Source organism: Loxodonta africana, chromosome 7, assembly GCF_030014295.1.
Source record: "Loxodonta africana isolate mLoxAfr1 chromosome 7, mLoxAfr1.hap2, whole genome shotgun sequence".
Lineage (NCBI taxonomy): Eukaryota > Metazoa > Chordata > Mammalia > Proboscidea > Elephantidae > Loxodonta > Loxodonta africana.
The window spans coordinates 36212497-36237089 of record NC_087348.1 but is presented as its reverse complement, the minus strand read 5'-3'; the positions used below and the strand labels follow the sequence as shown (position 1 = coordinate 36237089).

Sequence of the window (24593 nt, the reverse complement as noted above, 5' to 3'; positions counted from 1 at the left end):
CAATGATGTGATATAGTTAGCAAAATGACCAAGACAGTGTTATTAATGTTAAGGGCCTTGCTACATCTCTATTTCATTATTTAATGATATTTTCTGATTCCCTAAAATGCACTCCTATACCTTCATTACCATTTTTCTCTGAAAGTTTCAAATAACCAATATATTGTTGGAATACTATGTATACATTAACAGATGTTCCGCTATATTTTGAATGTGGTGCATGAATTCATTTCTCAAGTCACACGGGAAGGGCTGCCATGAGCCTGAGTTCAGACCCTAGCCTACTAAACTTTAATTTTTAAACCGTATTTTCCAAGTCATCTATTAACCTTAGTAGCAGGGGCCTTTTTTAAGGGCCCTGGTTTGGGTGCTGAAGTGTCCTTCACATCTTTATCTCCTGCAGCCCCTGAGGCAGCACTCCTTCCAGGCACAGGTTTGGATTCCTTCTTATCAGCTGCCAGTCCAGCTTTTTTACCATGTACCAGTTCTACTTTTTCTGAACATTCTTTGATCTGGAAATTGAAATGAACATCATTAAGTTCAACCTTGAAACACAATCATTACATTATTATTGTATTTTTACTGCATTATTAATGTCATTTCTAAACCACAACTACATGAGCATTTGGAGAGAAAAGAGTTTCCTTTTTAGAAAAAAAAATTATCCAGGCTTTCTTGGCAGTAGATATACATTAATAATATATTTTATTTCTAGACAGACAATTATAATAGACTTACAGTGATCACATTTATAATGGAAGATGTTTATATTTAGAAAGTTAATTTTCCAGTTATTAGAAACAAATTTATCTCAAAACACTGTTTTTACCTTTCCTACAGATTGGAGCTCTGGTGGCGCATTGGTTAAGAGCTCGGGTGCTAATCAAAAGGTCAGCAGTTGGAGTCCACCAGACACTCCTTGGAAACCCTATGGGGCAGTTCTACTCTGTCCTATAGGGTCGCTATGACTTAGAATAGACTTGATGGCAACTAGTTTGGTTTTGGTTTTACAGATTGGTCACTCAGCTTTTTTTTGGTATAATTTGGAACATATTTCTACTAATAGCACCACTGCAGCTTGGGATGAGATTTAAATCCTCAAAAGATATGCTTTCAAATTCCAGGTCTCAATTGTAAATGGAGAGTTACACAAATTTTGTTAAGTCGATATCAGCATTTTTTCTTCATAAAACAGAACAGGACAAAATTGAAAACAAAAAACATGACACTGCTCCTCCAAGACTTATCTCAATTGTACATGCATGTGTGTGTGATGCAAAATTTATTTCCTACTGTAGGATGTAATAAAAAAAATTGAGAAATTTCAATCAAAAGGATTTTTGCAAGAGATAAAACCAAAATGCAGAGGCAAAATTGTTGTCCCATTTCATTATAATCCATTACTAACCTACCTTATCAAGCTTGAGCTTGTCCACGTCAGCTAAGAATGGGTTTACTGCTTTCTCACCAACCACTTTCAAAGCAGTACCCAATGCTTCAAAGGCAGCATCTCTGACTTCAAGAGCAGAATCATTGATGTGCTATAGTCCAAAAGTAAGCAAAATGACCATAATACAAGATACTTGAGGTTATTACTGAGTTTTACTCAAATTGGCAGAAGTTGGTTAAAGAATTTGCTTTGTATAATTCACTGAAGCTAAGTGTAATTTTCCTTTTGCCAATTACCAGTTACTCTTTCACAAACTCTCTTTGGGTTAAGAAAAGCTCTGTTAATCTATTCAGCAGATAAATGCTTTCTTTCCCTCCTTCCCCCTATCTAAAATGCTTCACTCTCAAATGAACTTCAAATACTCCATACATTTGATGCCTGTGCTTGACCAAATCCAGCTGAACACTAGTATATGCGTCAAATAAGAAACAAAATGTTTAGCAGTTAAATCACAAAGCTAACTTGTGCTTTTCTTCAAGAACAGGAACACAAACCTGTAGAGATCAAAAGATCATAATCTAGTCTGAAAGTCAAGTACTTACTGTACATATTTAATAGAAAAAAAAATTCTTGCCTATTTATAAAACTAATCCCCAATTTCAATGAGGGTCTATACCTTAAGTAGAGCAGCACAAAAAGGCTTTAGTAAGCTCTTTGGCAGGGTAGAAGCAGTGCAGTGGCGGAAGCTTCTTGCAATAAAGAGAGATGTCTGCTGCTTGATGGTTGGATTTTTATTATCCATCACTGCTAAAACATCCTCACTGATGTTCTGTAGTGTGGTCTTTAGAAAGAAAATGCAGTCAATAAGCTTCTCTCAATGATAAAGAACCACCAAAATACTACATTGATAAAATTTTACTTCAGACAATTTTATTTTAGGCAAAATACTCATGCTATCAACTTACAGTTAAGAAGATTGCATCGATTGCCTCCTGCAGGGCCTGTACCACTTGAGGCTTCTTTTCTTTGAATTTCTCCAAAATGGTTGGCACAACCTGTAAAAATGTACAGCTGGAATATTATTCAGTAATAAAAAGGAATGATGTAGTGACACATACTAGAATATGAATGAACATTATGCTCCGTGAAAGAAGTCACTCACAAAAGACCACATACTGTATTTACGTAAAATGTCAAATCCAGAGAGACAGATTAGTAAATGCCAAGGTCTGGAGAGGAGGGGTGAAGGGAGGGTGCCTGGTAATACGTATGGAGTTTCTTTTGGGGATGAGGAAAATGTTCTAAAGTTAGATAATGGTAATGGCTGCACAACTCTGTGAACTAAAAACTACTGAATCACACACTTTAAAAGGGTGAGTTTTATAATATGTAAATTACATCTCAATAAAGCTGTTATTAAAAAAATATGACCACGGCTCTACCCCAAAAAAAAAAAAAAAAAGGGAACAACAAATTGAGTAAAAAGCCATTTCCCTTATCAAGAATAGGCAAATGCATAGAGACAAAAGTTTATTAATGGTTAGCAAGGGATAGGGGAAGAGAGGAATGGGAGTTATTTCTAAAGGGGATTGGGTATCCATTCAGGGTGATGAAAAACTTTTGGAAATTGACAGTGATGATGGCAGTACACAAGGTGAAAGTAATTAATGTCACTGAATTGTACACTTAAAAATGATTAAAATGGCAAATTTTATGTTATATATATTTTACAATTAAAATTTTTTTAAAATTCATTTCCCTTCTTGAAGTGCATAAGAGTTTATGGTAGAACAATTAAGTGTTCCCATTCTGTCCCACCACAGCAATGCTTCACAGCCTTCTTTCTGCCTCTACACCTTATATGCAACCCAAGTTCTACTCTAACATCTCCTCATTAGACAAAATGATACTCTACTAGGTGGACTTAGGCTAGGGAGACACATATAGTATATAACTCTCCCTCATAACTCAAGATTCTAATATACCTCACTGGAATGTCTCTGAAGGAGCCCTGGTGGTGCAATGGTTAAAACGCTCAGCTGCTAACCAAAAGGTAGATGGGGGTTCACACCTACCAGCTGCTCCGTGGGAGAAAGGTGTGCCATAAACATTTACAGCCTCAGAAACCCTATGCAGCAGTTCTACTCTGTCCTGTAGGGTTGCTATGAGTTGGAATGGCTCAACAACAGTGGGTTTTTGGTTTTTGGGATGTCTCCTGTCCCTTTACTACATTAAAAGCAAAAAGAAATAGTACCAGAACTTAAAGCAATTTGTGATCAGAATTATATTTTCTTATTTAAGTTCTAAGTTTAGATTAGTAATGGTGGAATTTTAATTTTTTTCTCCTAAAATACACTCATTCGTTAAATACACAATATATTTACTGAGTGCCAGGCACTGTGTTAGCAGGTGAATTAAAGATTTTTTTTAAAAGGCCAAAAGAAACAGCAACGCTCAATGGCATCTAAAGTTTTTTTTTTTTTTCAAGATTTCACAGAAGTGGTATAAATCATAAGGAATACAGTATTTTCAATAGTAAAACCAAAAAACCAAAAACCTACTGCTGTTGAGTCAATTCCGATTCATAGTGACCCTTGTAAGACAGGGTAGAACTGCCCCATAGGGTTTCCAAGGAGTGGCTGGTGGATCTGAACTGCTGACTGTTTGGTCAGCAGCTGAATGTTTAACCACTGCACCACCAGGGCTACATTTTCAATAGCAGGAGTTATCAATACTAGAAGTTACAAATTTGCAAATCAAAATATTCTAATGATGATAAAACTCAAGTTCACTTGTATAAATAAGGCCAAAAAGATGGTTTATAAATAGGTAAAGAAAATAAAATTGAACCACTAACATGCCTGATATTAATGCTGTATATTATATATTTTTGTGGAAAAATTTTCTTTAAAATATAAAACACTGGAGATATTGTTTAAGCCACACAACAATATGTTAAAAATCCAGAGTCAGAACTCAAACTAGAGGGCCAAGTAATCACCCAAACATGATTTAGTAAATTAAAATGAATTAAAAAATTTGTTTTCTAGCTTGAAAGTTATTCCTAATACGAATGTATAAAAATATCCTAATAAGTAACATAAAGCGAACCAAAAGCTGTTTAATATGCTGATAGCATACATACATTAACACACACAAATATTATATAATAAACATTAATGCTTGTTATAAAGATATTTGGAAACCCTGGTGGCGGAGTGGTTAAGAGGTACAGCTGCTAACCAAAAGGTTGGCAGTTTGAATCCACCAGGTGCTCCTTGGAAACTATATGGGGCAGTTCTACTCTGTCCTGTAGGGTTGCTATGAGTCGGAATCAACTCGATGGCAAGGGGTTTGGTTTTTTTGGGTTTATAAAGATATTGGTTATAACTTCTGCTCCAATTTATGATTTACATGTTTAAGGGTTTTATAGACCCTTGTTTTTATTTCCCCGGTAATAGCCAGTCATGATTTATTTGGCAGTATCTTTTTTTTTTTTTTTTTAGTTAAGTTCTCTGAATTTATTTTTAATGCTATGAGTAAGCAAGCTCCAAATATCATAACTCAAATAAAATGACACGTGACTAGGGACTATTAGGAGACTCTTAAGTCAATGTAGGGAATCAAATGCTCAAATGGCTAGGAAGTTGAACTCTAAAGTTCAGTAAGGTCAGTCTCAGGATGGTGAAGCATTCTAGGTAGTTCAGACCAGACTTAAGAGGCCAATGGAGAGATGCCACATTTAAAGTAAACATCACAATTTGTTAAAACAGTTATCAAACTTGAGTGCTACCAAACAAACATTCAATGACTGTCTCCGGTCAGATATTCTTAGAATAAATTAAACTGATATATTACCAACAGTGTAACCTATACAAAAATGTCTCCAGTATATAAGTAAATTATTCTTTTAAATAGGAAAACACTTTTAATATACATTTTATATATTGACCTCACTTCTGGTTTATATTGCCTTTCTTATCCTCATTTTTCACTCTGTCCTGCTTATTTGAAGTTTTATTTCAACCTGTAATACTGCATATAGTGTTCTAAGAACAAGGTGGAATAAATAAACAATAAGCAAATAAATTAAGTACTCTGGGCCAAGTGACTGACTTTCTACATAAGGCTAAATGAATTTAGTTACAACTGACCTCTTTATTGAGTTATGCCGAATATTAGGGAAATTTTGTGAGAAATTTACTTTGCCCAATCTATAAAGATTCATGCCGCAGAGTTGCTTTAATGCATAAACCAAACTAGCCTGCCATTCTCGATCATTTTGTTGATTTGTATCTAAAGAGCAGTGTTACTTACATGTCCTGCATATTGTCCAAATTTCTTCCTTAGCCCAACAGCCAGGCCAGTAAGACATTTTGCCGCCAAAGCCACCAACATAACATTGGTGTCCTTTCCAACAACCTATAAAGTCAGCAAGAAGGAAAAACAAAATAGCTGCAGTCCTATAGAGGTGAACTGAAAATTTATTCTGGAAAGAACTCTGAGCACAATTACACTAATCGTTACCAATTTTTTTTTCCTACGAAGAAGGACTTTCATTTGCTAATTCAAAGTTGGGAGCTTCTGTTCCTTATGTTTAGCCTCCTAGCTTAAAGTTTCACCAGTGAAATATACATGAAACCACAACTTTGAATTGCTAACTCTCCATCAGTGGTAGCCTGGGCTGTCAATGATGCAGGAGGTGACCCTGATAATGGCCGAGAAGCTGGAGACTTGCTTTGCAAGCAACCTGTATGCTGGCTTTGTTTTGGGAGAAAGGAATCCAAACGATAGCCTATTTCTGAAGGACACCAGGGAGAGGCAGCTCTAACATTTATACCTAACGTGCACAGGTGGAAACTGCTGTAGGTGTCTTCAGGAAGTCCCTGGGGACTCTAAATTGCAAATTCCATTGGAACCATTCCTCTGAGGGCGCTTCTGGCATTGCAGCTGCCATGTTAGTCCCCAAGTAATAGTCAAGTTTATACTTAAGAGCCTTGTAGCTGATTCTCCTCCAGCATTGTTTATGCTGCCTCTTCTGATACTATGCCCCACGAAGCCTAGCACTTATGCAAATTAATGGGTTAGAAACTGCATCTGTATCAATTCAGCAAAACAGTGACTACAGCTAGGTTCCTCCCTGCTAAGATTTTATTGTGGCATACTGCCCAAGTCAGTTGGTGTTAAAAAGCCCCAAACCCTTGCTCTTCATTCTTTTCCCAGGTAGAAGTTAACACTTCACCCTACTTCAAATTTTCTCTGGTCTCTAATATTCTATAAGCAGAACTCTTTATTTCAGATTCCCTGCATTAAACAACCTCTAACATGGAGCATTCAAGGAAGTTCTAGCCTTCCTTAAGTACTGAGGAATAAAAAGAAAGAAAAGAAACTAACATTTATTGGAAACAAACTAGGCACCACAATTTTATAGGTGCTTTACAATCCTTATTTCATTTAATTTTCACCCAAACCCTATGAGATAGGTATTATTATATCTGTTTTACAGATTTCAAAAATGAAATAGAGATTAACCTGCTCACGGTCACAAAGCTAGCAAACGGTAGTGCTGTGATTTGAATCCAGGTCTGTTTTGACTTCAAAGCTTTTGCTCTGTTTACTAAACCATGTTCCCCCTCTAAATTCTTAGCAAATTTATTTTGAGAAGATGCCTAATAAACATCTCATTGAATGTCTAATTACTATAAGTCTGTGGAGAAAAAACTTTTCCAATAATTTCTGTATTTAACTCACTGTTCATATTTGTAAATGTCCTGATTTTTTTCCTGAACAGAAACCTCTCAGGTATGATTTAGATGCTCAAATTTTTATTCGCCATCTAAAAATATATATTCCAAGATGGTCATCAAACACAGGCCAGGCCTCATTTCAAGAAATTGAAATTCTAATTTAAAGAATCTGGGACAGAATTTGGACATTGGTATTTTTAAGGAAGACCAAAGAAGAAATGATGCCTTTGAAGTACGGTGTTGGCAAAGAATAGTGAATACACCATGGACTGCCAAAAGAACAAACAAATCTGTCTTAGAAGAAATACAACTAGAGTGCTCCCTGGAAGCAAGGATTGTGAGAGTTTGTTTCACGTACTTTGGACGTGTTATCAGGAGCGACCAGTCCCTGGAGAAGGACATCATGCTTGGTAAGGTAGAAGGTCAGTGAAAAAGAAGAAGACCCTTGACAAGATAAACTGAGACAGTGGCTGTAACAATGGGTTCAAAGACAGCAACAACTGTAAGGATGGCACAGGACCGGGCAGTGTTCTGTTCTGTGGTACACAGGGTCACAGTAAGTCAGAAGGGGCTCGAAGGCACCTAACAACAACATTTTAATAGAGCTCAAATGGTGATTTTCTTATATGGCCCCAAATAAAAACCATCATTCTTAGGTGATTAGCACTCCTTAGCCAGTGGGGGTTAGATTCTAGACACTCAGGATCCTCATGTAAAGTATTGAAGAAGAGCCTATGAACCTATTATAGTTCAAGATGGCAAAGGTTGAATGAACTTGTATCAAGTAAGTGGTGAACCAGGTACCCCAGTACAATATCTGCTTGTCAACAATCATTGTCTTATATTAGAATTTGACTGAACAAGTAGTTCTAAGTTGGGAAATGGGAGGAGAAAGGTGGAAAAGTGCTTATTTTTAAGAAAAATAGTACATGTGGGGAACTCCACTGCAGAAAAAAAACTCAGTGACTTCTGTTCTAGACTGGGGGAAGAGAACTTGAGCTCATAATCTCAATCTAACAACAGCAAATTTTCTATAATTAAAAGTACTGTCACTCTCTTGTTAATCTGAGCCTACAGTGTTAAAATGCAATGTGATTTTAAGTAGTTATCAATTAGTATTAATCTCTAATTAGTACGTAAATCAGTAGCTAATAGTAAAACAAAAACACGCTGTAGGCAGAGGGAAAATTCAACGAAACCCATCGTGAATTACTGTGTTTAGGAAACTATGATGAACACAAAAGCAATAATCAAAGGGGAAAAAAGTAGAAAGGCCAAGTGAGTAAAAGTTAATATAGGAAATCTGGAGATTGTATAATAAAACACACTGAAAACCAAAATCTAAATCTAAACATTAAAAATATATATATATATACACACACACACGTGTATACATGCATGTGTATGTGTGTGTATATATTTATCAACCAATATCCATAGCCAGTTGGCAAAGTCAAAGAAGATACCTGGTTGGGGAGGAGACAATGGTGGTGGCATATATGCTATGTCAGGTGAAAACTATAAAGATAACGGTTTAAGAAATAACACCAGGAAAACCACAACCAATTTCAAAACTAGTAGTTCTTTACTACTTGTATAAAAGAAAAAAAAAGAATTGGGAAATTAATGGGATTACTTGATACAGCCAGTGGAGAGAAGAGCATATTTATGGAGGAAAGAAGAGTCTGTATCCTTATCCTTCAATCCTTCTCTTTCTTCTATGTCACCATTTCATTTTTAACATGTCTTTCTTAAGTCAACATATGGATATAAAGTTTATGTGTTTGTGTGTACATATAAATAAAATGAAGTATAAAAAATAAAATGCCGTGACTCACATTATTTTATATAGCTGAGGCTAACTTTCATTGTTTTAAATATCTTTAGCCACAAAATGAAATTTCTTTTTACTTGTTTGCTGCCTTTGACTGATTTCCCTCAACCCCACCATATGAAGAGGCAAAGAAGTTTCTACTGCTCCACTAGCTCTCACAGAAATTTCTTGTCTATGTCTACCCAAACACAAAATCCACATTCCTCTCTCTATATAACGCAGTGAGAGACAACATTTATAATCACAGTCCCAATGGAAATCACAGGACAGTTTTCATTTGAAAATCTAATATCCTAAGAAAACGTGCGTGGAAAACATCAATTAATGATCAGGGAGAAGAAAAAAAACTTTCATGTGACACACACACTGAAAATTCAGTGACAGAGCAGAAAGACCCCTACTAAAAAATTACACACTGAAAGAACTACCAGAGAAATCAGAAGCTCTCTTCTCAGGTTGCTAGAAATCTCACTTCTCCTCTCTGAGGGCCCTCTACCCTTCTTTCTCCCATTCTTTTCCCTGGTACCCAGGTGAGTAAAACTCTTTTTTATCCAGAGAAATTCTCTTTTAATTAATCTTGCCTGAGTCTGTGGCTCTTCAAGATGGAAGACTGATGACTGAACAAAAGGTTTTGACAAACGATATCTCTGCCTCAAGTCTCACTCGGAGGAATGAATAGGAAGGCCAACTATGAGAACTACTTACATATGAATACAATTAAAAATTAACCACCTTCCCCTCACCATTCTAATCCTCTGCTTCCTGAGCCTGAAATTACAAAAAACAAAGTTTTCAACCTCGCTGTATGTAGTCAAGAGTATGCCTTCAGATTTGTTCTCAAGCTCTATAAGTATACCCACAGTGTTTCATCTCTACTTGCAGATATTATAAAAAGCTATTAAAATACAAAACATCCACTGGCAGCATTTAACCTGGTTGGACCTAAGCAACACCAAGTATTTACTAAAAATGTTTATTTCTTATTTAGTATTTGCCTGTTTTATAACCACATACCTGTACAACCATTGCTTCACATGCTGATACAACACAGTATGGTACCATCTGCTATCTAACAAAAAACTCTTCACATTTAATACTTGTTCCATTAAATGAAGTCAATTTAAATAACTTGTCCTACAGAACTGTAAAACTGGAACATGTGATTCTAGATCAGCAAGACCTTTTTTTTTTTGGTGAGGTTTGTAGGCACTACCAAATAGCATACTTAAAGTCAAAGTGATTATAAACAATAATTGAAAACCAATCCCTCCAAACTAACCTAGGACAATAATTCAGACAATCCTTTAAGAATGCATGTCTATAATTTAAAAAGCATCAACAGTGTTCCTTAAATCGGAATGTATTTATGATAAAGATGACTGAAAAATTCAATGGCCTGCCCAGGTATTAGAATACCAATGCTTTAACTCCTCACATTTACCTTCTTTAATGCTTTTACTAAATCCGCATAATCGCCTGCTTCCAGTTTGGGGTTTTTTACTAGTACTTCTACAGCCTCCAGAGCTTCTTTTCTTTCTTGCCATTTTTTTGCCTCCTACAAGATATAATAAAAGTCACTTATAGAAGAGAAATTATGACAGCAGAATAGAAGTCTATTTCTTACGCTGTACTAATTCAAAGATATATAATTTGTTTCCAGAAACTTTTCTAAAGCTAGTTTAAAAACAAAATTGCAAAACTGTATAGCCAATCAGAATGTGCTGTTTATAGATATATATAAATTTTTGTTCATATATAAAAAGTACTTTATAAGATTTCATATCACTAAAGTTCTATAAGAAGTAAATAGAATGAGGTACCCTAGACTTTATTCCTTTTCACATTGTAGGTAAAAATGTTACTAAGCAGGTGCTAAACAGAAAACATCGAAAGAAAGCATTTTTAGCCTATCTCACAGTGGCACAATTACAGGTGTAGAATTTCCATAGTGATAACATTAAGAAGACCAGAAAAGAATCTCATAACCAACAACCAAAGCTGTTCTAATCTTGGAGATTCGTTTTCCAAATTTCCAGCAATCCTTTTCCTTTATGGCCATAAAGTAGAATATGCTTCCCTAGAGATCAAATGATCATTCAACAATTTGAACACCTATTATTTGAAACAACTGAGGATATAAAGAAGACGACAAACTCACAGTTCTGGAGAAGCATACAGTTCAATTTAACAAATATTTATTTATAAATCAGAAGTTAGTAAGATACTCAAGGAACTTATAGCAGAGCTAGGGAGATCTTTAATAAATAACTACCAGGTTGTGACCAATATGAAAGGACAAATACAAGCTGCTTTGGTAACACAGTAAGAGAAGTTAACCTAGTTTAGGAAGTCAGGTAAGATCTCCCCTAAAAAAATGATGCTTAAGGTGAGATCTAAAGAATGAAGAAGTATTACCAGGGGAATGGGGAGTGAAGAATGTTACAGGCAGAAAGAACAGCATATGTTAATACCCAGAGTTTTTAAAAAAAGTGTAGCACATTAGATATTGGGAGAAGTCTAGTGTGGCTAGAGCATTGAGAACAAGCACAACTAAAGATGAGGCCAGAAGGCATGAAAGACAGGACATGGATAGCCTCAAAGGCCAAAGGATGATTTCCAGACATCACCTTAAAACCATGCAAGCCACTGCAGGGTTTTAATTAGGCAATAACATAGGAAGGCCTATATTTTCAAAACAGATACCTCTAATTACATTGGAAAATATGGTTAGAAGGAGGCAAGAGCAGTGACAGGGAACCTCATAAGAAGACTACTGCAGCACTTAGGGCAAAAGATGATGGTGGACATTAGGATAAGGCTATGCTTCTCAACTGTGGATGATTCAGCCTCCCAAGGAACATCTGGCAATGTCTGAAAACATTTTTGATTCTCATGACCTTGGCGGGATGAGGGAAATCATTGACATCTATTGGGCAGAGGCCAGAGATGCTGCTGAACATCCTACAATGCACAGGATAGCACCCTCAAAACAAAGAATTTTACATTTTGACAAATCAAAATGTCAACAGTACCAAGTTCAAGAAACAACAAATGTCAAGTAGTGGCAGTGGAGATGGAGGAAAGGGTTGAATTTGAGAGATATCGAAAGGTAAAACCAGAAAGACAGTGAGGAAAAGGGAGAAGTCAAGAATAATGCTCTGCTTTTTGGCAAGGTAAAAAAAAAAAAAAGTACTACAGTAGGTGTAGTATATACAAAGTACTACGGGAGCAAAGATGTAGAAGCAACTCACTCTGCTAGGGAAGACATGGGGTGGGAAGGGCTCAGCAGAGCATTCTCTATTTCTACTCAAGTCACTATTTAAAATGAAATAAACGAAAGAATATTTAACCATTACTTACAATTTTGTCATAGAAGTCTTTGGGAAGTTTGGAGAGGATTTCTACTGCTTCCAAAAGCTCATAAGCATCTATCTGTGGCACTTCATCACCATCATCACCACCTTCCAGAAGAAAAACAAAACAAACCTTAAAAACAGATGGAATGGTTTTACTACCAAACAGTTACCAATCCCTTCATACCCCGATGAAATCAGGGTTATAAATGCTACATTCAACTTACATTTTATTCAATGGTGGTCTTACAAAATATGCCTACTGAACATAGGTTCTTACGTCAGTGACAGTTTTTGCTAATTTTTACAGAAACCAGTATTTAAACTTGGCTTACCTCCCTCAGCATCTCCGCCAGCAGACTGTTGCTGTTCCAATTTAGCTTCTAGTTCTTGCTGGGAACGCAGAAACCGAGTCGGTTTAGGGGCACCTGTTGGCAGTTTGACCCATTCTTCTTCTAGTTCTTTCAACTGTAAAAGTCATAAACTATTTTTGAAACATGTCTACATGTCATTAGAAAACATACTTAACATTTATATTTACTGAATCTAATTTCTTATATATGTGGCTTTAATGGGGCAATCAAGAAAAGATAAATTTAAATTGCACATATTTCATAGCATAAGTCAAACTGACTCACATTTATTACATTGAAGATGTATGTCTAAGCATTGAGAGAAAAGAGTAAAAATCCACTTTTTAGTAAACCTTCGTCAGTTCATGAATTCACGTATATCTGCATCAGAACACAGTCTCCAAAACCAATTGTAATAATAAAAAGGACAGAATGCATTTTGCCCAAACAGACATTAAAGCCTGCCACCCAATAAAGTTATGAAGAGATCTTTTATACTGCTGTAGATTCAGCACCATCATACTGGAATCACTGAATGTATAAACTAACAGCAGAGAAAGCTAGCTATGCTTAGGAAAATCAACTGCTTTTAAAGTTAAAAGTGGAGCGGCCATCTAAGATGCATCAATCGGTCCCAACCCACTTGGAGCAAAGGAGAATGAAGAACACTAATGACCAAGAGACAAAAGGGCCACATAAGCCAGAGACCAGAAGAACTAGATGGTGCCCAGCTATCATCAATGACTGCCCTGACAGGGAACACAACAGAGAGTCCCTGATGGAGCAAGAGAAAAGTGCAAAGCAGAACTCAAATTCACATATAAAGACCAGACTTAATGGTCTGACTGAGACCGGAGGAACCCCTGAAGCCACGGCCCCAGGATGCTCTGTTAACCCAGAACTAAAACCATTCCCAAAGCCCACTCTTCAGACAGATATTAGACTGGATTATGAAACACAAAGTAATAATCGTGAAAAGTGTGCTGCTTAGTTCAAGCAGACACACAAGACCAAATGGGTGGCTCCTGTCCAGAGGCAGGATAAGAAGGCAGGGAGGGACAGGAGCCAGCTGAATGAACACAAGAAACATGAGGTGGAAAGGGGGACTGTGCTGTCACATTATAGAGATTGCAAATAACATCACATAACAATGTGTGTGTAAATTTTTGCATGAGAAATTAACTTGAGCTGTAAACTTTCACCTAAAGCACAATAAAAAAATAAATTAGAGTGAAAAATAATTATTTGTAACAATTGCAGAATATTGACAAGATAGGAAGGGAATATCTTTTTATTAACTTTATGAAAAGACAGACAAACTTTGTGTCTCACCTGGACAGAATTTATATTTTGTAATGGGGGTCTCAGAGCATCCCGAATCCATCTGTAAATCTCCACAGCAATTAGTTTGGCTTCATCTCGAACAGCCTTCTCTCGAGACTCAAAGAGTTTTGGCAACACCTTGATAATTGGCTTAAGCAAGATGATTTTTGAACCAAATTCACTAGAAGTAAAAAATTGGAAAAAGAATTGTCAACACACAATATGCTTGGGTTAAATGTTAGCTTTTGTTCACTCAAACATATTTCTGTAATTATACAAAAATAGGTTTATACAGCTTTTGTTTTGTTTTGTTTGTTGTTGTTGTTAGGTGACATCCAGTCGGTTCCGACTCATAGCGACCCTGTGCACAACAGAACGAAACACTGCCCGGTCCTGTGCCACCCTTACAATCGTTGTTGTGCTTGAGCTCATTGTTGCGGCCACTGTGTCGATCCACCTCGTTGATGATCTTCCTCTTTTCCACTGACCCTGAACTTTACAAGCATGATGTTTTGTTTTAAGGCAGCAGAAAGAAGGAACTTATAACCACATCTACATTTAGATGCCATTCTTCCAAGAATATTATTGTCTAGGGCCCAAAATAATATCATCAGTGAAAAACTAACCTCTAGGTAACCATGTCAGGAATAATTCAAATCTACAAAGGCCCAGCACTTGTATAATATCTTAAATACTACTTAAAATATCTTAAAAACATAAATAAGTTCATAAATATTTAGAAGATGAGTGAAATCTACTTTTAACAAACTCTTAATAGTTCTTTTAATTAAGAAGATTCACTTAACTAGATAGATGGCCGACTAATCCTAGCAGTGTGTTTTCCTTCCTGGCTTTGCACTTATCACACTGCATTCCCAGGCAACTTATATCTCTTTGTTTCAGTTTTCCATGAGGAGAAATAGTTAGGCTGACTTCTTTTAAAAGAAAGCACACATTTAACTTTATATATCTGCTACTTAATATATTTCTCGGTTCCCAATGGGTCAATTTCAGCTTTCTGATGTCATTGCTATCATTTCTGAATAACTAATTCTGGAGGAAGAGAAATTTAGTTATGAAAGGACACTAAAATTCTGTGTGAGTATCAAGCCCCAAATATATTATTTATCTCATGTACACAGCTGGGCATGCAATAACATTTTCCTGTAATAGCTGTTGACATACTCTAACAGGTTAAAGAAAAGACTATAAAAATACTCTCTCTAGAAAGTGATTTTTAACAAGGCACCTGGCTGTGTCAGACAGTTTAAGTATAGCTACCATAGCATGAAAATAAACTAGGTGATCTCTAAGATTTTCTTTCAAATGTCCTTAATTTTAGTAGGAAAGAAAACTTTTTAACTTGGCTCAGCTGACCTTTAAAGCTAACGGAGAAACAGGAAAGCATGGTGATGATAATCCATTCTGCTTTAGGGACACTTAACATGGTCTTAAGAGCCTAAGATTTGAGACCTCTTAATCTTCCTTTGGGAGGAGCCCTGGTGATGTAGTGGTTAAAGGGCTCAGCTGCTAACCAAAAGGACAGCGGTTCAAACCCGCCAGCCACTCCATGGGTGAAAGACGTGGCAGTCTGCATCTGTAAAGATTTACAGCCTTGGAAACGCTACATGGCAGTTCTACTCTGACCTATAGGGTCCACTATGAGTCAGAAACGACTCGATGGCAATGGATTTGGTTTGGCTTTAATCTTCCTTTATGTAACTGTTTCATGTATTTCTTTGTTTCTCTATCCTGACCTACCTCTAAAAGATAGAAAAGAAGATGGAACAGGTCCACATGAAAACAGACCCCGTAACAAAATGAAACCTAATTTTGAGATTAAACTTATTACTACAGAAAAAACCAAAAGGGTTTCAGAAGCCTGTTTTAAGGGACACAGAAACATTCTACCACTAACAAAAGCAGCTTTAGAAGGCCCTGGAACCTAGGATTGAGCAGTTTGGCCTCAAGGGTCTTTAGGGCCCCAGGGAGCTATCTAGTTCCAGAGAACCATTAGAGATTCTGAGAAGCTTTAGGACAGGTAATGAAACACACGGGGATGGCACTAGATAACACCTATAAGGAAGACACAAGAAGATGCACCTAACCTCTTCTTTCCCTACCCTTACTCTCCCAGTCAGCTTAATTACAAATGAAACTACTACAACTTACCGCATTCCAGATTATAAACTTCTAATTTAAAGGCAGAAGATTATAGTGTAACACGTTTTATTAAGAAATCCATTACTACCAAAGACAATGGATATAGTGACACAAGCACAGTTCTGATAAGCAAATCAATTCACTAGACCTCTAAGATGATAGGATGGGCAGATCATTTACTATTCATAAAAATACATAATGTCTATCATATCGTAACATGCTAGAAACAAGGGAAAATTTATCACACAAGAATCTAAGTGGAAGTCAAACTTTATAAAAGAACATTAAGAAACAAGTGAAATATAAAAACTAAGATTTATCAACTGAGGATAGTTTAACAAAATACAATAATTTTGATATTTTCACATAAAATAAACACCAAAGGAAGCATTTTCTCCAAGATACACGTCATAAATGAAAAGAGTCAAGTTGGAATGATCATCACTCTGATAGGTCATATATTTAGGATTTCACTAGAGCTGCTTTCTAAAGCATCTCATGTGGACAGTATCGGGGACAGGATACCAGATTGGAAGGACTGCCAAATACAAACGAACTAGTGGTTTGTCTAATTCAGATTTCTTATAGCACACTGGAAACTCTGGTGGCTGTTAACCAAAAGGTTGGCAATTTTTTCAAATCTACCAGGCATTCCTTGGAATTCTATGGAGCAGTTCTACTCTGTCCTGTAGGGTCACTATGAGTTGGAATCGACTTGACAGCAAAGGGTTTTTTTGGTTTAGCACATTACAGCCATTTGTTCCTGAAAGAGATCTCATTCATGAAAAACTTCACTGCCAAATGGCAAAAGTCTAGGGTTGAAAATAACTATTACATAAGAGTAAAAGTTATTCTCTATTTGCAACTGTGCTTCTGTTTAAAGACAAAGCATTTGCTTCTACTTTACTAAAAAGGCAAAGGTTTACTTTAGCCAACACTTTAAAATATAAACATTTAAACTTAAGGGATAGCAGGAGAAAAGACCTGTTTAAATATCTGAAGAGTGCCTTTTCAAGAAAAGGCCAATTTTTAATCTGAGAAGACGCCAAAAATACCCCCTGCTCGTCTTCATTAGGAAGGGATTTAGATAAAATAGCTATGCAAGACACTTGATGCATAAAACTACTCAATACAAAGTGTCACACCAGAAGAATGTGGTTAGCTTTTTCCAAGTTGCTTTACTGGTAGTTATGGCATACCAAGTCAAGTCCAGCAGTTTCCATTTCTGTTTAAAGCAGGAACCCACGCTCAGAGATATTCTAGTTATTAATAGAACAAAAGCAACAACAAAAAGTCTTACCTTAAGGCCTTCCTCAGTGTCTCTATACAGGCCACTATGATCTTGGGGTTCTTATTATCCAGGCCTTTCAGGAGCTCTTCTTGCACAGCCTCTCCTTTCTCAATCTCTATGTACATTAGACAGATCTCTATGCCTAGCTCCTTGGCTTTGGCTTTAGGCTGGTTGAACACTTTACTTACAACGCCTGACACAACTTCTCCTGTGGTTCTGTAATTTAGATTATAAACAATAACCACCACCATCACACACACACACACACACACACACACACCAGAATAGAAATCACATTTTAATGGAAAGAGTTAGAAAAAGTTCATGGAAAAGGAGATATAAATAAGTGATTAGGAATAAAGTAAATGAGCCTCTAATTTCTCATTTATGTTCAGGTACATTTTTAAAAACACTTATGCAAACTATAAAAGTTTAAGACATGTCACAGCAGACAAAGGAACAGAAGTAAATAAGGATTTAAAAATTGTTATACATATTAAAAATCTCAGTTTATAAATGTTTACAAATATAGAACATTCAAACAAATAGCAAAAATTCCTTGAAATCTGACCACTCAGGGAAAACTACTTTCAATTTTTAGATATTCATCCTTCCAGACCTTCCTCTATGCATATATACATACAGATAGATGTATTTTATAAAACTGGGGTTACAGAGTACTTACTTTTAAAAAAAAAAAATCATTTTAAACACTTCTTAGGACAACAGAATTTTTTCAGAGAGGATGACTGCTCTTTACTCCTTGGCAAGACTTTACAGTACTTTTATTGCTTTGAGTCTCTTCTAAATTAAACAAAGCCTGAACTATTGGGAATTATAAGAATCAAGTGGGTTGAGATTACATGAAGCATTTGCCAAACCATAGCTTCTGATATCAGGAAAAAAAAAAAAAAAACAGCTAAGAAAGAAAAAGAGTAATGGTTTTACTAATGGCAGGGAAAACCAGGTGATATTAACTAAGCAAACTCTCAAATTAAGGATTATCTTAATTGGCATAGACTTTGAAGTATGTAAAGTGTATATTCCTTCTGAAATTAAATCATGGGTCCCAAATGTTTTTGTACAGAGAGCTCCTTTCAATGACGTGAAAACTAGGGTTAGAAAGACCAGGTTTATGGGGTATGGAGTAGAATGACTAGAAATCTCCATCATATATAGCTCAAACTAAACCAGCAAGGAGTCACAGGGGTTGTCTAGTGACACCATTACCTCCACCAAGAGATAAAAATGTCTGATGATCACATGGAGAAAGATGTGATATGAAAATCATCTAGCTGGAAACCCTTGTAGAATAAGTTTTTTGTAATACCCAAGTGTCTTCAGTGAAGTTCTGTTAATTCCTTTGCTGACAATCTCAGTTTCCTCTAAAAGTGACTGGAGACTTTACATTTTAGTTTAGAATAATTTCCATTAACAAGGTTCAAAAGGAAAAATCACTTGCCCATCAAACTTTGAGGTAAAAGCTCAAGATTTAATCTCTAATTTTCTCCTTCTCTGTAGGGCTCTCATGTACCATTTAGGCTTCTGAGAGTAGATAAAGACAGAATGAAAAACAAGTATCAAGGAGCTATGAAAATTAATTTACATTCTAAAGGTACTAGTAGCCAAGGACAATGATCCACAAACACACATAAATTAATCTATGTAGCACCAGACAGGGTTTTTTACCAGAATAATTGAAAATAAACTACTTACTTTCCTGCTACATGGGCATTTTCAACATAAACAAGTGCAGCTTCCAATCCTTTCAACTGAACCACTGCATTGGAGTCAGTCACAAATTTTTTGATCAATCCTAAGTATTTGGACCATTCTGGGCTCTTTTCATCCTTTATTTTCTGGAAGATCTTCAGGGCCTCTTCATATCCACTTAGTCTTGCTTTCCAGAGCTTAAAAAAAAAAAAAAGCAGTATTTTGAAGCAAAACAAAATTTAATGATATTATTATCTACAGTTCATTTGGGGGAGGAGGAGTTAAAATAGTCAAAATGCCCACACTGGCTTGAACATAGGACTCCATGACTGGAAACAAAAAAAGAGTTTAAGAAATTCAGGCAGTTTTCAAAAAAGATTAGCTAATAAATTTTTTTCTTATAAGTGTTTAATATTTATGATACTCTGCCAAGGCCATTTAAAATTCATTAACAGGCTACGGCAAATGTATTTCACTTTGTACCCAAGTATTAGTTATTACTTCTTTATAATATAATATGGTATTAAAGATGTGACAATTTAAACATGAGATATCATCCTGCTGAAACTGCCCAATCTCCAATACATGTTGATTTTCAGTTGTATCTGTGTAATCATTAAGCAGGCTTTATACTACACTACAGAATTGTCAAGGTCGTATCCTTTTATCATACTTATTCAATCTGTATGCTGATCAAATAATCTGAGAAACTGGACTATATGAAGAACATGTATCACAACTGGAGTTAAGACTCGTTAACAACCTGTGATATGCAGATGACACAACCTTGCTTGCTGAATGTGAAGAGGACTTGAAGGACTTGAAGCACTTACCGATGATGATCAAAGGCTACACCCTTCAGTATGGATTACATCTCAACATAAAGAAAACAAAAATCCTCACAACTGGACTAATAAGCAACACCATGCCAAACGGAGAAAATCCTGAAGTCAGGGATTTCATTTTACTTGGATTTGCAATCAATGCCCGTGGAAGCAGCAGACAAGAAATCAAACAATGTATTGTATTGGGTAAATCTGCTGCTAAAGGACCTCTTTGAAGTGTTAAAGAGCAAAGATGTCACTTTGAGGGCTAAGGTGCATGTGACACAAGCCATGAAATTTTCAATTTCCTCATATGCATGCGAAAGCTGGAAAATGAATACAGAAGACAGAAGAACTGATGCCTTTGAGTTACGGTGTTGGTGAAGAATACTGAACCTATACCACTGATTGCAGAAAAAGGAACAAATCTGTCTTGGAAGAAGTACAACCAGAATGCTCCACAGGAGTGAGGATGGTGAGATTTCGCCTCACGTACATGTTACATGTTGGACATGTTATCAGGAGGGGCAAGTCCCTAGAGAAGGACACCATGCATGGTAAACCAGAAGGTCAGCAAAAAAGAGGAAGGCCCTCAATGAGATGGGCTGACACAGTGGCTGCAACAATGGGCTCAAACACAGCAACGATCATGAGGATGGCGCAGTACCGGGCAGTGTTTCGTTCTATTGTACATAGGGTCACTATGAGTTGGAATCGAGCAACAACAACAAAGAATTTTTAATCAATAATTTATTAGTTTTAGTTAATAGATTTGAGACACCTTTATTAAGGTATTATTTTCTCATTAATTTATTCAGCAGGTATTTATTAAGTAAAAACAGATACAGTCTTGGTCCTTTGTGAGTTTATATTCTAGGAATAGACAAAGACATTAAGCAATCAAACAAACAAAGTGAGAATTAATAAAGTGGTAAATGCTACAAAGGAGTAGAGACTTGGTGCTAAAAGTGTGCATAATAGGAGGCTTACTCTGTCCTAAGAGTTAAGAAATGGTTTCCCTGAGAAAGTGATGATTGAATTGAGCTGTGAGGAATAAGTATGAACTAACCAGGAAAGGGTATAAAGAATATTCCAGGAGAGAGAACAGTATATAGTACATGCAAAGACTCTGGCAGCAGGAAGCGTACTTCCAACTCCTATACAGAGAGATGAGGAGCATGGTACAAAATGATCTGGAGAGGACTGGTAAGGGCCATGCAGGACTGTGAAGGCCAAATTAAAGATCCCACTCCTTATTCAAAGAACAATGGGCAGACACTAAAATGTTTTGGGGGAGAGTAAGTGAGAGATTAGCATGTGTGATAATCAAATTTTCATTTTGAAAAGATCACTGCTACAGTGTGTTGAATGTGCAAGATACTATGTTAGGCACTAGCAGAGAATTAGATTTTTGTCATTAATACTATATTAGATCAATAAAAGATAAGGCTCAACATGATTGAAAAATAAGAAAAATAGTTTACTATCTATTTAAATGAAAATACAATTTGGGGCTGGTGCTATGCTCATAGAAAAAACTTTTCTAAAGAAAGCTGCCTAACCCATTACAGATGCCTTTACGTAACCTAAGAAGGCACTACACATTCTGCAGAATTAGAGTGAAGTATAATATAGATTAGCATTAAAACTTGTACATTTACTAACCAATTTAAACCAGATTTAACAACTCCATTAAGTTTTAAAAACACATAATAAATGCTCAATAGTAGATACATAAACGGAAAAAAAAAATTCATCAAATCACACTGGCTTACAAAGCTCTTACCATATACTAACCAAACAAAATTTGAAAAGTATTCAAGAGATTTATCTATTTTATCTGCCCCTTTTCTTTGAGAAAAGACAATACCTACCAAAAATGCAGTACAAATAGCTATCATCCTTAGCAAGTTCTAAAATTCCCACACCAAAATTTGTTTTGCTGCAATTTGATGTACTATATACCAATAATTTCTATGCTAATTAGAATAAAAATTAACTAGGTCACTGTTAATATGGCCTTATCTGAAGAGATATATTGATTATTGATATAGTATTCAATCCCAAAAAACCAAACCAAACACGCTGCTGTCAAGTCGACTCTGACTCATAGTGACCCTATAGGACAGAGTAGAACTGCCCCATAGGGTTTCCAAAGCTGTAAACCTTTACAGAAACAGACTGCCACATCTTTCTGCCTCGGAGCGGCTGGGGGGTTCAAACCATCAACCTTTCAGTTAGCAGCCGAGAGCTTAACCACTATGCCACCAGGGCTCCTTATTCAATCCCAGTTAACTTATTATACAAGGTTAAGGAGTAACGTTGTAGAGGATATAGGGATCTGGGCTCCAAATTTCTAGTCTACGAATATAGAGTTGTATGTATACAACTGTGTGGGTTAATGTATCTATTCTGTATTTCTAACAATCATCAACTACAAATCTTGAATACTCATGCTCAAAACGAACTTGAAAAGAAATGCCAATGATAGAAAATATGGCAATGGATATTGGTGGTGGTTGCACAACGTGGTTCATGTAATGAAGATGTAACTGGTTCCACTGGTTCTAGTGACAAATGTTGAACTGGCAAATGTGTTAGCTATATTTTTTTTTTTTTGGCAACAAGCACCAAAAACAAAAGAAATGCCAACACAAGAGGGCTAATCTGAGAACTTCAAGTAGAGAAAGTTCTCAAGAAGGGGAATGAGGTTTTAAAATCGACTGAATGGTAAATATTTCTTATTTTAAAAATTACTAAAAATGAAATAAACTAGAGCTATAGTTGGGAAAACGCAGGATAATTTGAAAAAATACCCACTAAACGAAGATATGGGAGCCCTGGTGGCAAAGTGGTTAAACTGCTTAGCTGCTAACTAAAAGGTCAATGCTTTGAACCCACCAGCTGCTCAGTGGCAGAAAGATGTGGCAGTCTGCTTATGTAAAGATTGCCGCCTTGGAAACCTTACGGGGCAGTTCTACTCTGTCCTATCGGATCACTAAGAGTGGAATCAACTCGATGGTAACAGGAAATAATGATAAAATATACATATGATCAATTGTTTCTAGTTAGCTTAAAATAAAATGAACCAGAATAAAAGATCAGTAGCTTCTGAGGTTAGATACTGGAATACAGAGTATAGAGATCAGAGAACTTAAATGCTGAAGTTCTATAGCTGAATACAGAACACATCTCCAAATAAAAGTTTTCTATACAATGAACTAAGTCTTTAACTACTCCAAGTGTTTGTATATATACAGTAGGATATAACAAAACTAGCCAGCTAGTAAAACTTTATATAGCATCAAATGTAAAAATCACTTTACAAAACCATTTTTAGAGGTTCGACTTGTTTTTCACTTCATTAATATACCTTTCTTTGAGTTCTTTCCAGAGGTTAAAAAAAAAAAAATTTTTTTTTTTTTTTTTTAAATTGAGCTAGAAAACCCCACTGACGAGCCAAGATGATGACAATGTGAGTTTGAGAAAAGTCTCACCTTGTGTTCACATTTCTGATCAACCGGCAGTTTCATCCACTCACTGTCATCTCCCATTGTGCTTCCAGTTTCTCCTTAGAATTAAGAGTAGTTCCTGGTCAGACAAAAATAGACACCTATTAACTCTAGCAATCAAGCAGTCTCTTAAGACAAAATGACTTTTTTGTGATTATTATTTTATCATGCACACACCAACAAGAGTAAAAAGTCCATTCTTTGGTTAGATGCTCATTTAATTCCATTAACATTAAAAAAGGTTAATCAACCTAGAAGGGGCAGACGCTTGCTATGGAAAAAGAAAAAATTATGCTTATATATTCTTCCAAACAGGAACTTTTTAGATATATGACAAAGCTAGAATAAAACTGAAGAGCTGAGCTACTTAGCTTTTAAAAAGGCTAAGAAAAGAGTTTTAGCAGAAGTCATGCTTTCAACTGTTGACTTAAAATTCCTTTTAGGAAATAATATGGAAAATCTCAAAGTTCTCTACCTACATCAATTACACATGATTCTAGCCAAAATGTTTATATAAACCAGTAAAAAATTAAATTCTTGAACAAACTATTCCCAGATAAACTTTGTATTTAAAACATTTTTTAATTAGTGAGGTTCATAGTTAACATTTCCAACAACTACATGAAAGATAGGTATTTTCCCCATTTTACACACTCACCCCACAGAGGTTAAATAACTTGCCAAAACAAAACCAGCAGGCAGTGGGGTCACACTAGGATTCAGTCTTATGCCCTTTTTATCACACCTTGTTTCCTTCCCATCGAAATGGGGGAAATATCCTCGGCAAAGTTATATATTCAAATAAAGACTGAATTCTAGAAGTTTATAAGCAGAGCTTTCCCTCATTAAGATTTCTCTCCAAAATCCTCAGGACCCATGTGAAATAGCAGCTGTGTGTTTTAGAGTGGGAGACAAACTTTAATAGAAAATCAGCAGGAACTGTAATACAGCAATGGTGGGAGTTAAAATAGTACAACAGTTTGGGAGCCTTTACGGCATTATCTAAGTTGAAGATGCACACACCACCCAGCAACTATAAATGATCACCAGAAACTGATTGCCAGTTCATAGCAACACTGTTCATAACCAA

General features: G+C 36.0%; 1 protein-coding gene across 4 annotated transcripts in view; it reads right to left on the bottom strand.

Moving 5' to 3' along the window:
* Nucleotides 1-24593, bottom strand: part of CKAP5 (cytoskeleton associated protein 5) — a 113252-nt gene that overhangs the window by 64311 nt on the left and 24348 nt on the right. For 3 of the 4 annotated variants that reach the window (XM_003412252.4, XM_010592087.3, XM_064288187.1), the window contains exons 2-13: nt 23489-23582; nt 19171-19364; nt 17464-17670; nt 14010-14181; nt 12660-12792; nt 12332-12432; nt 10413-10526; nt 5708-5812; nt 2356-2445; nt 2067-2231; nt 1413-1541; nt 330-512 (exon numbers count right to left, since the gene is read on the bottom strand). In XM_003412252.4, the coding sequence (XP_003412300.2) occupies nt 330-512; nt 1413-1541; nt 2067-2231; nt 2356-2445; nt 5708-5812; nt 10413-10526; nt 12332-12432; nt 12660-12792; nt 14010-14181; nt 17464-17670; nt 19171-19364; nt 23489-23545 (1650 nt within the window). In that variant the 5' untranslated portion in view covers nt 23546-23582. The remainder of the gene's footprint in view (nt 1-329; nt 513-1412; nt 1542-2066; nt 2232-2355; nt 2446-5707; nt 5813-10412; nt 10527-12331; nt 12433-12659; nt 12793-14009; nt 14182-17463; nt 17671-19170; nt 19365-23488; nt 23583-24593) is intronic. The other variant, XM_064288188.1, reaches the window with a different exon arrangement.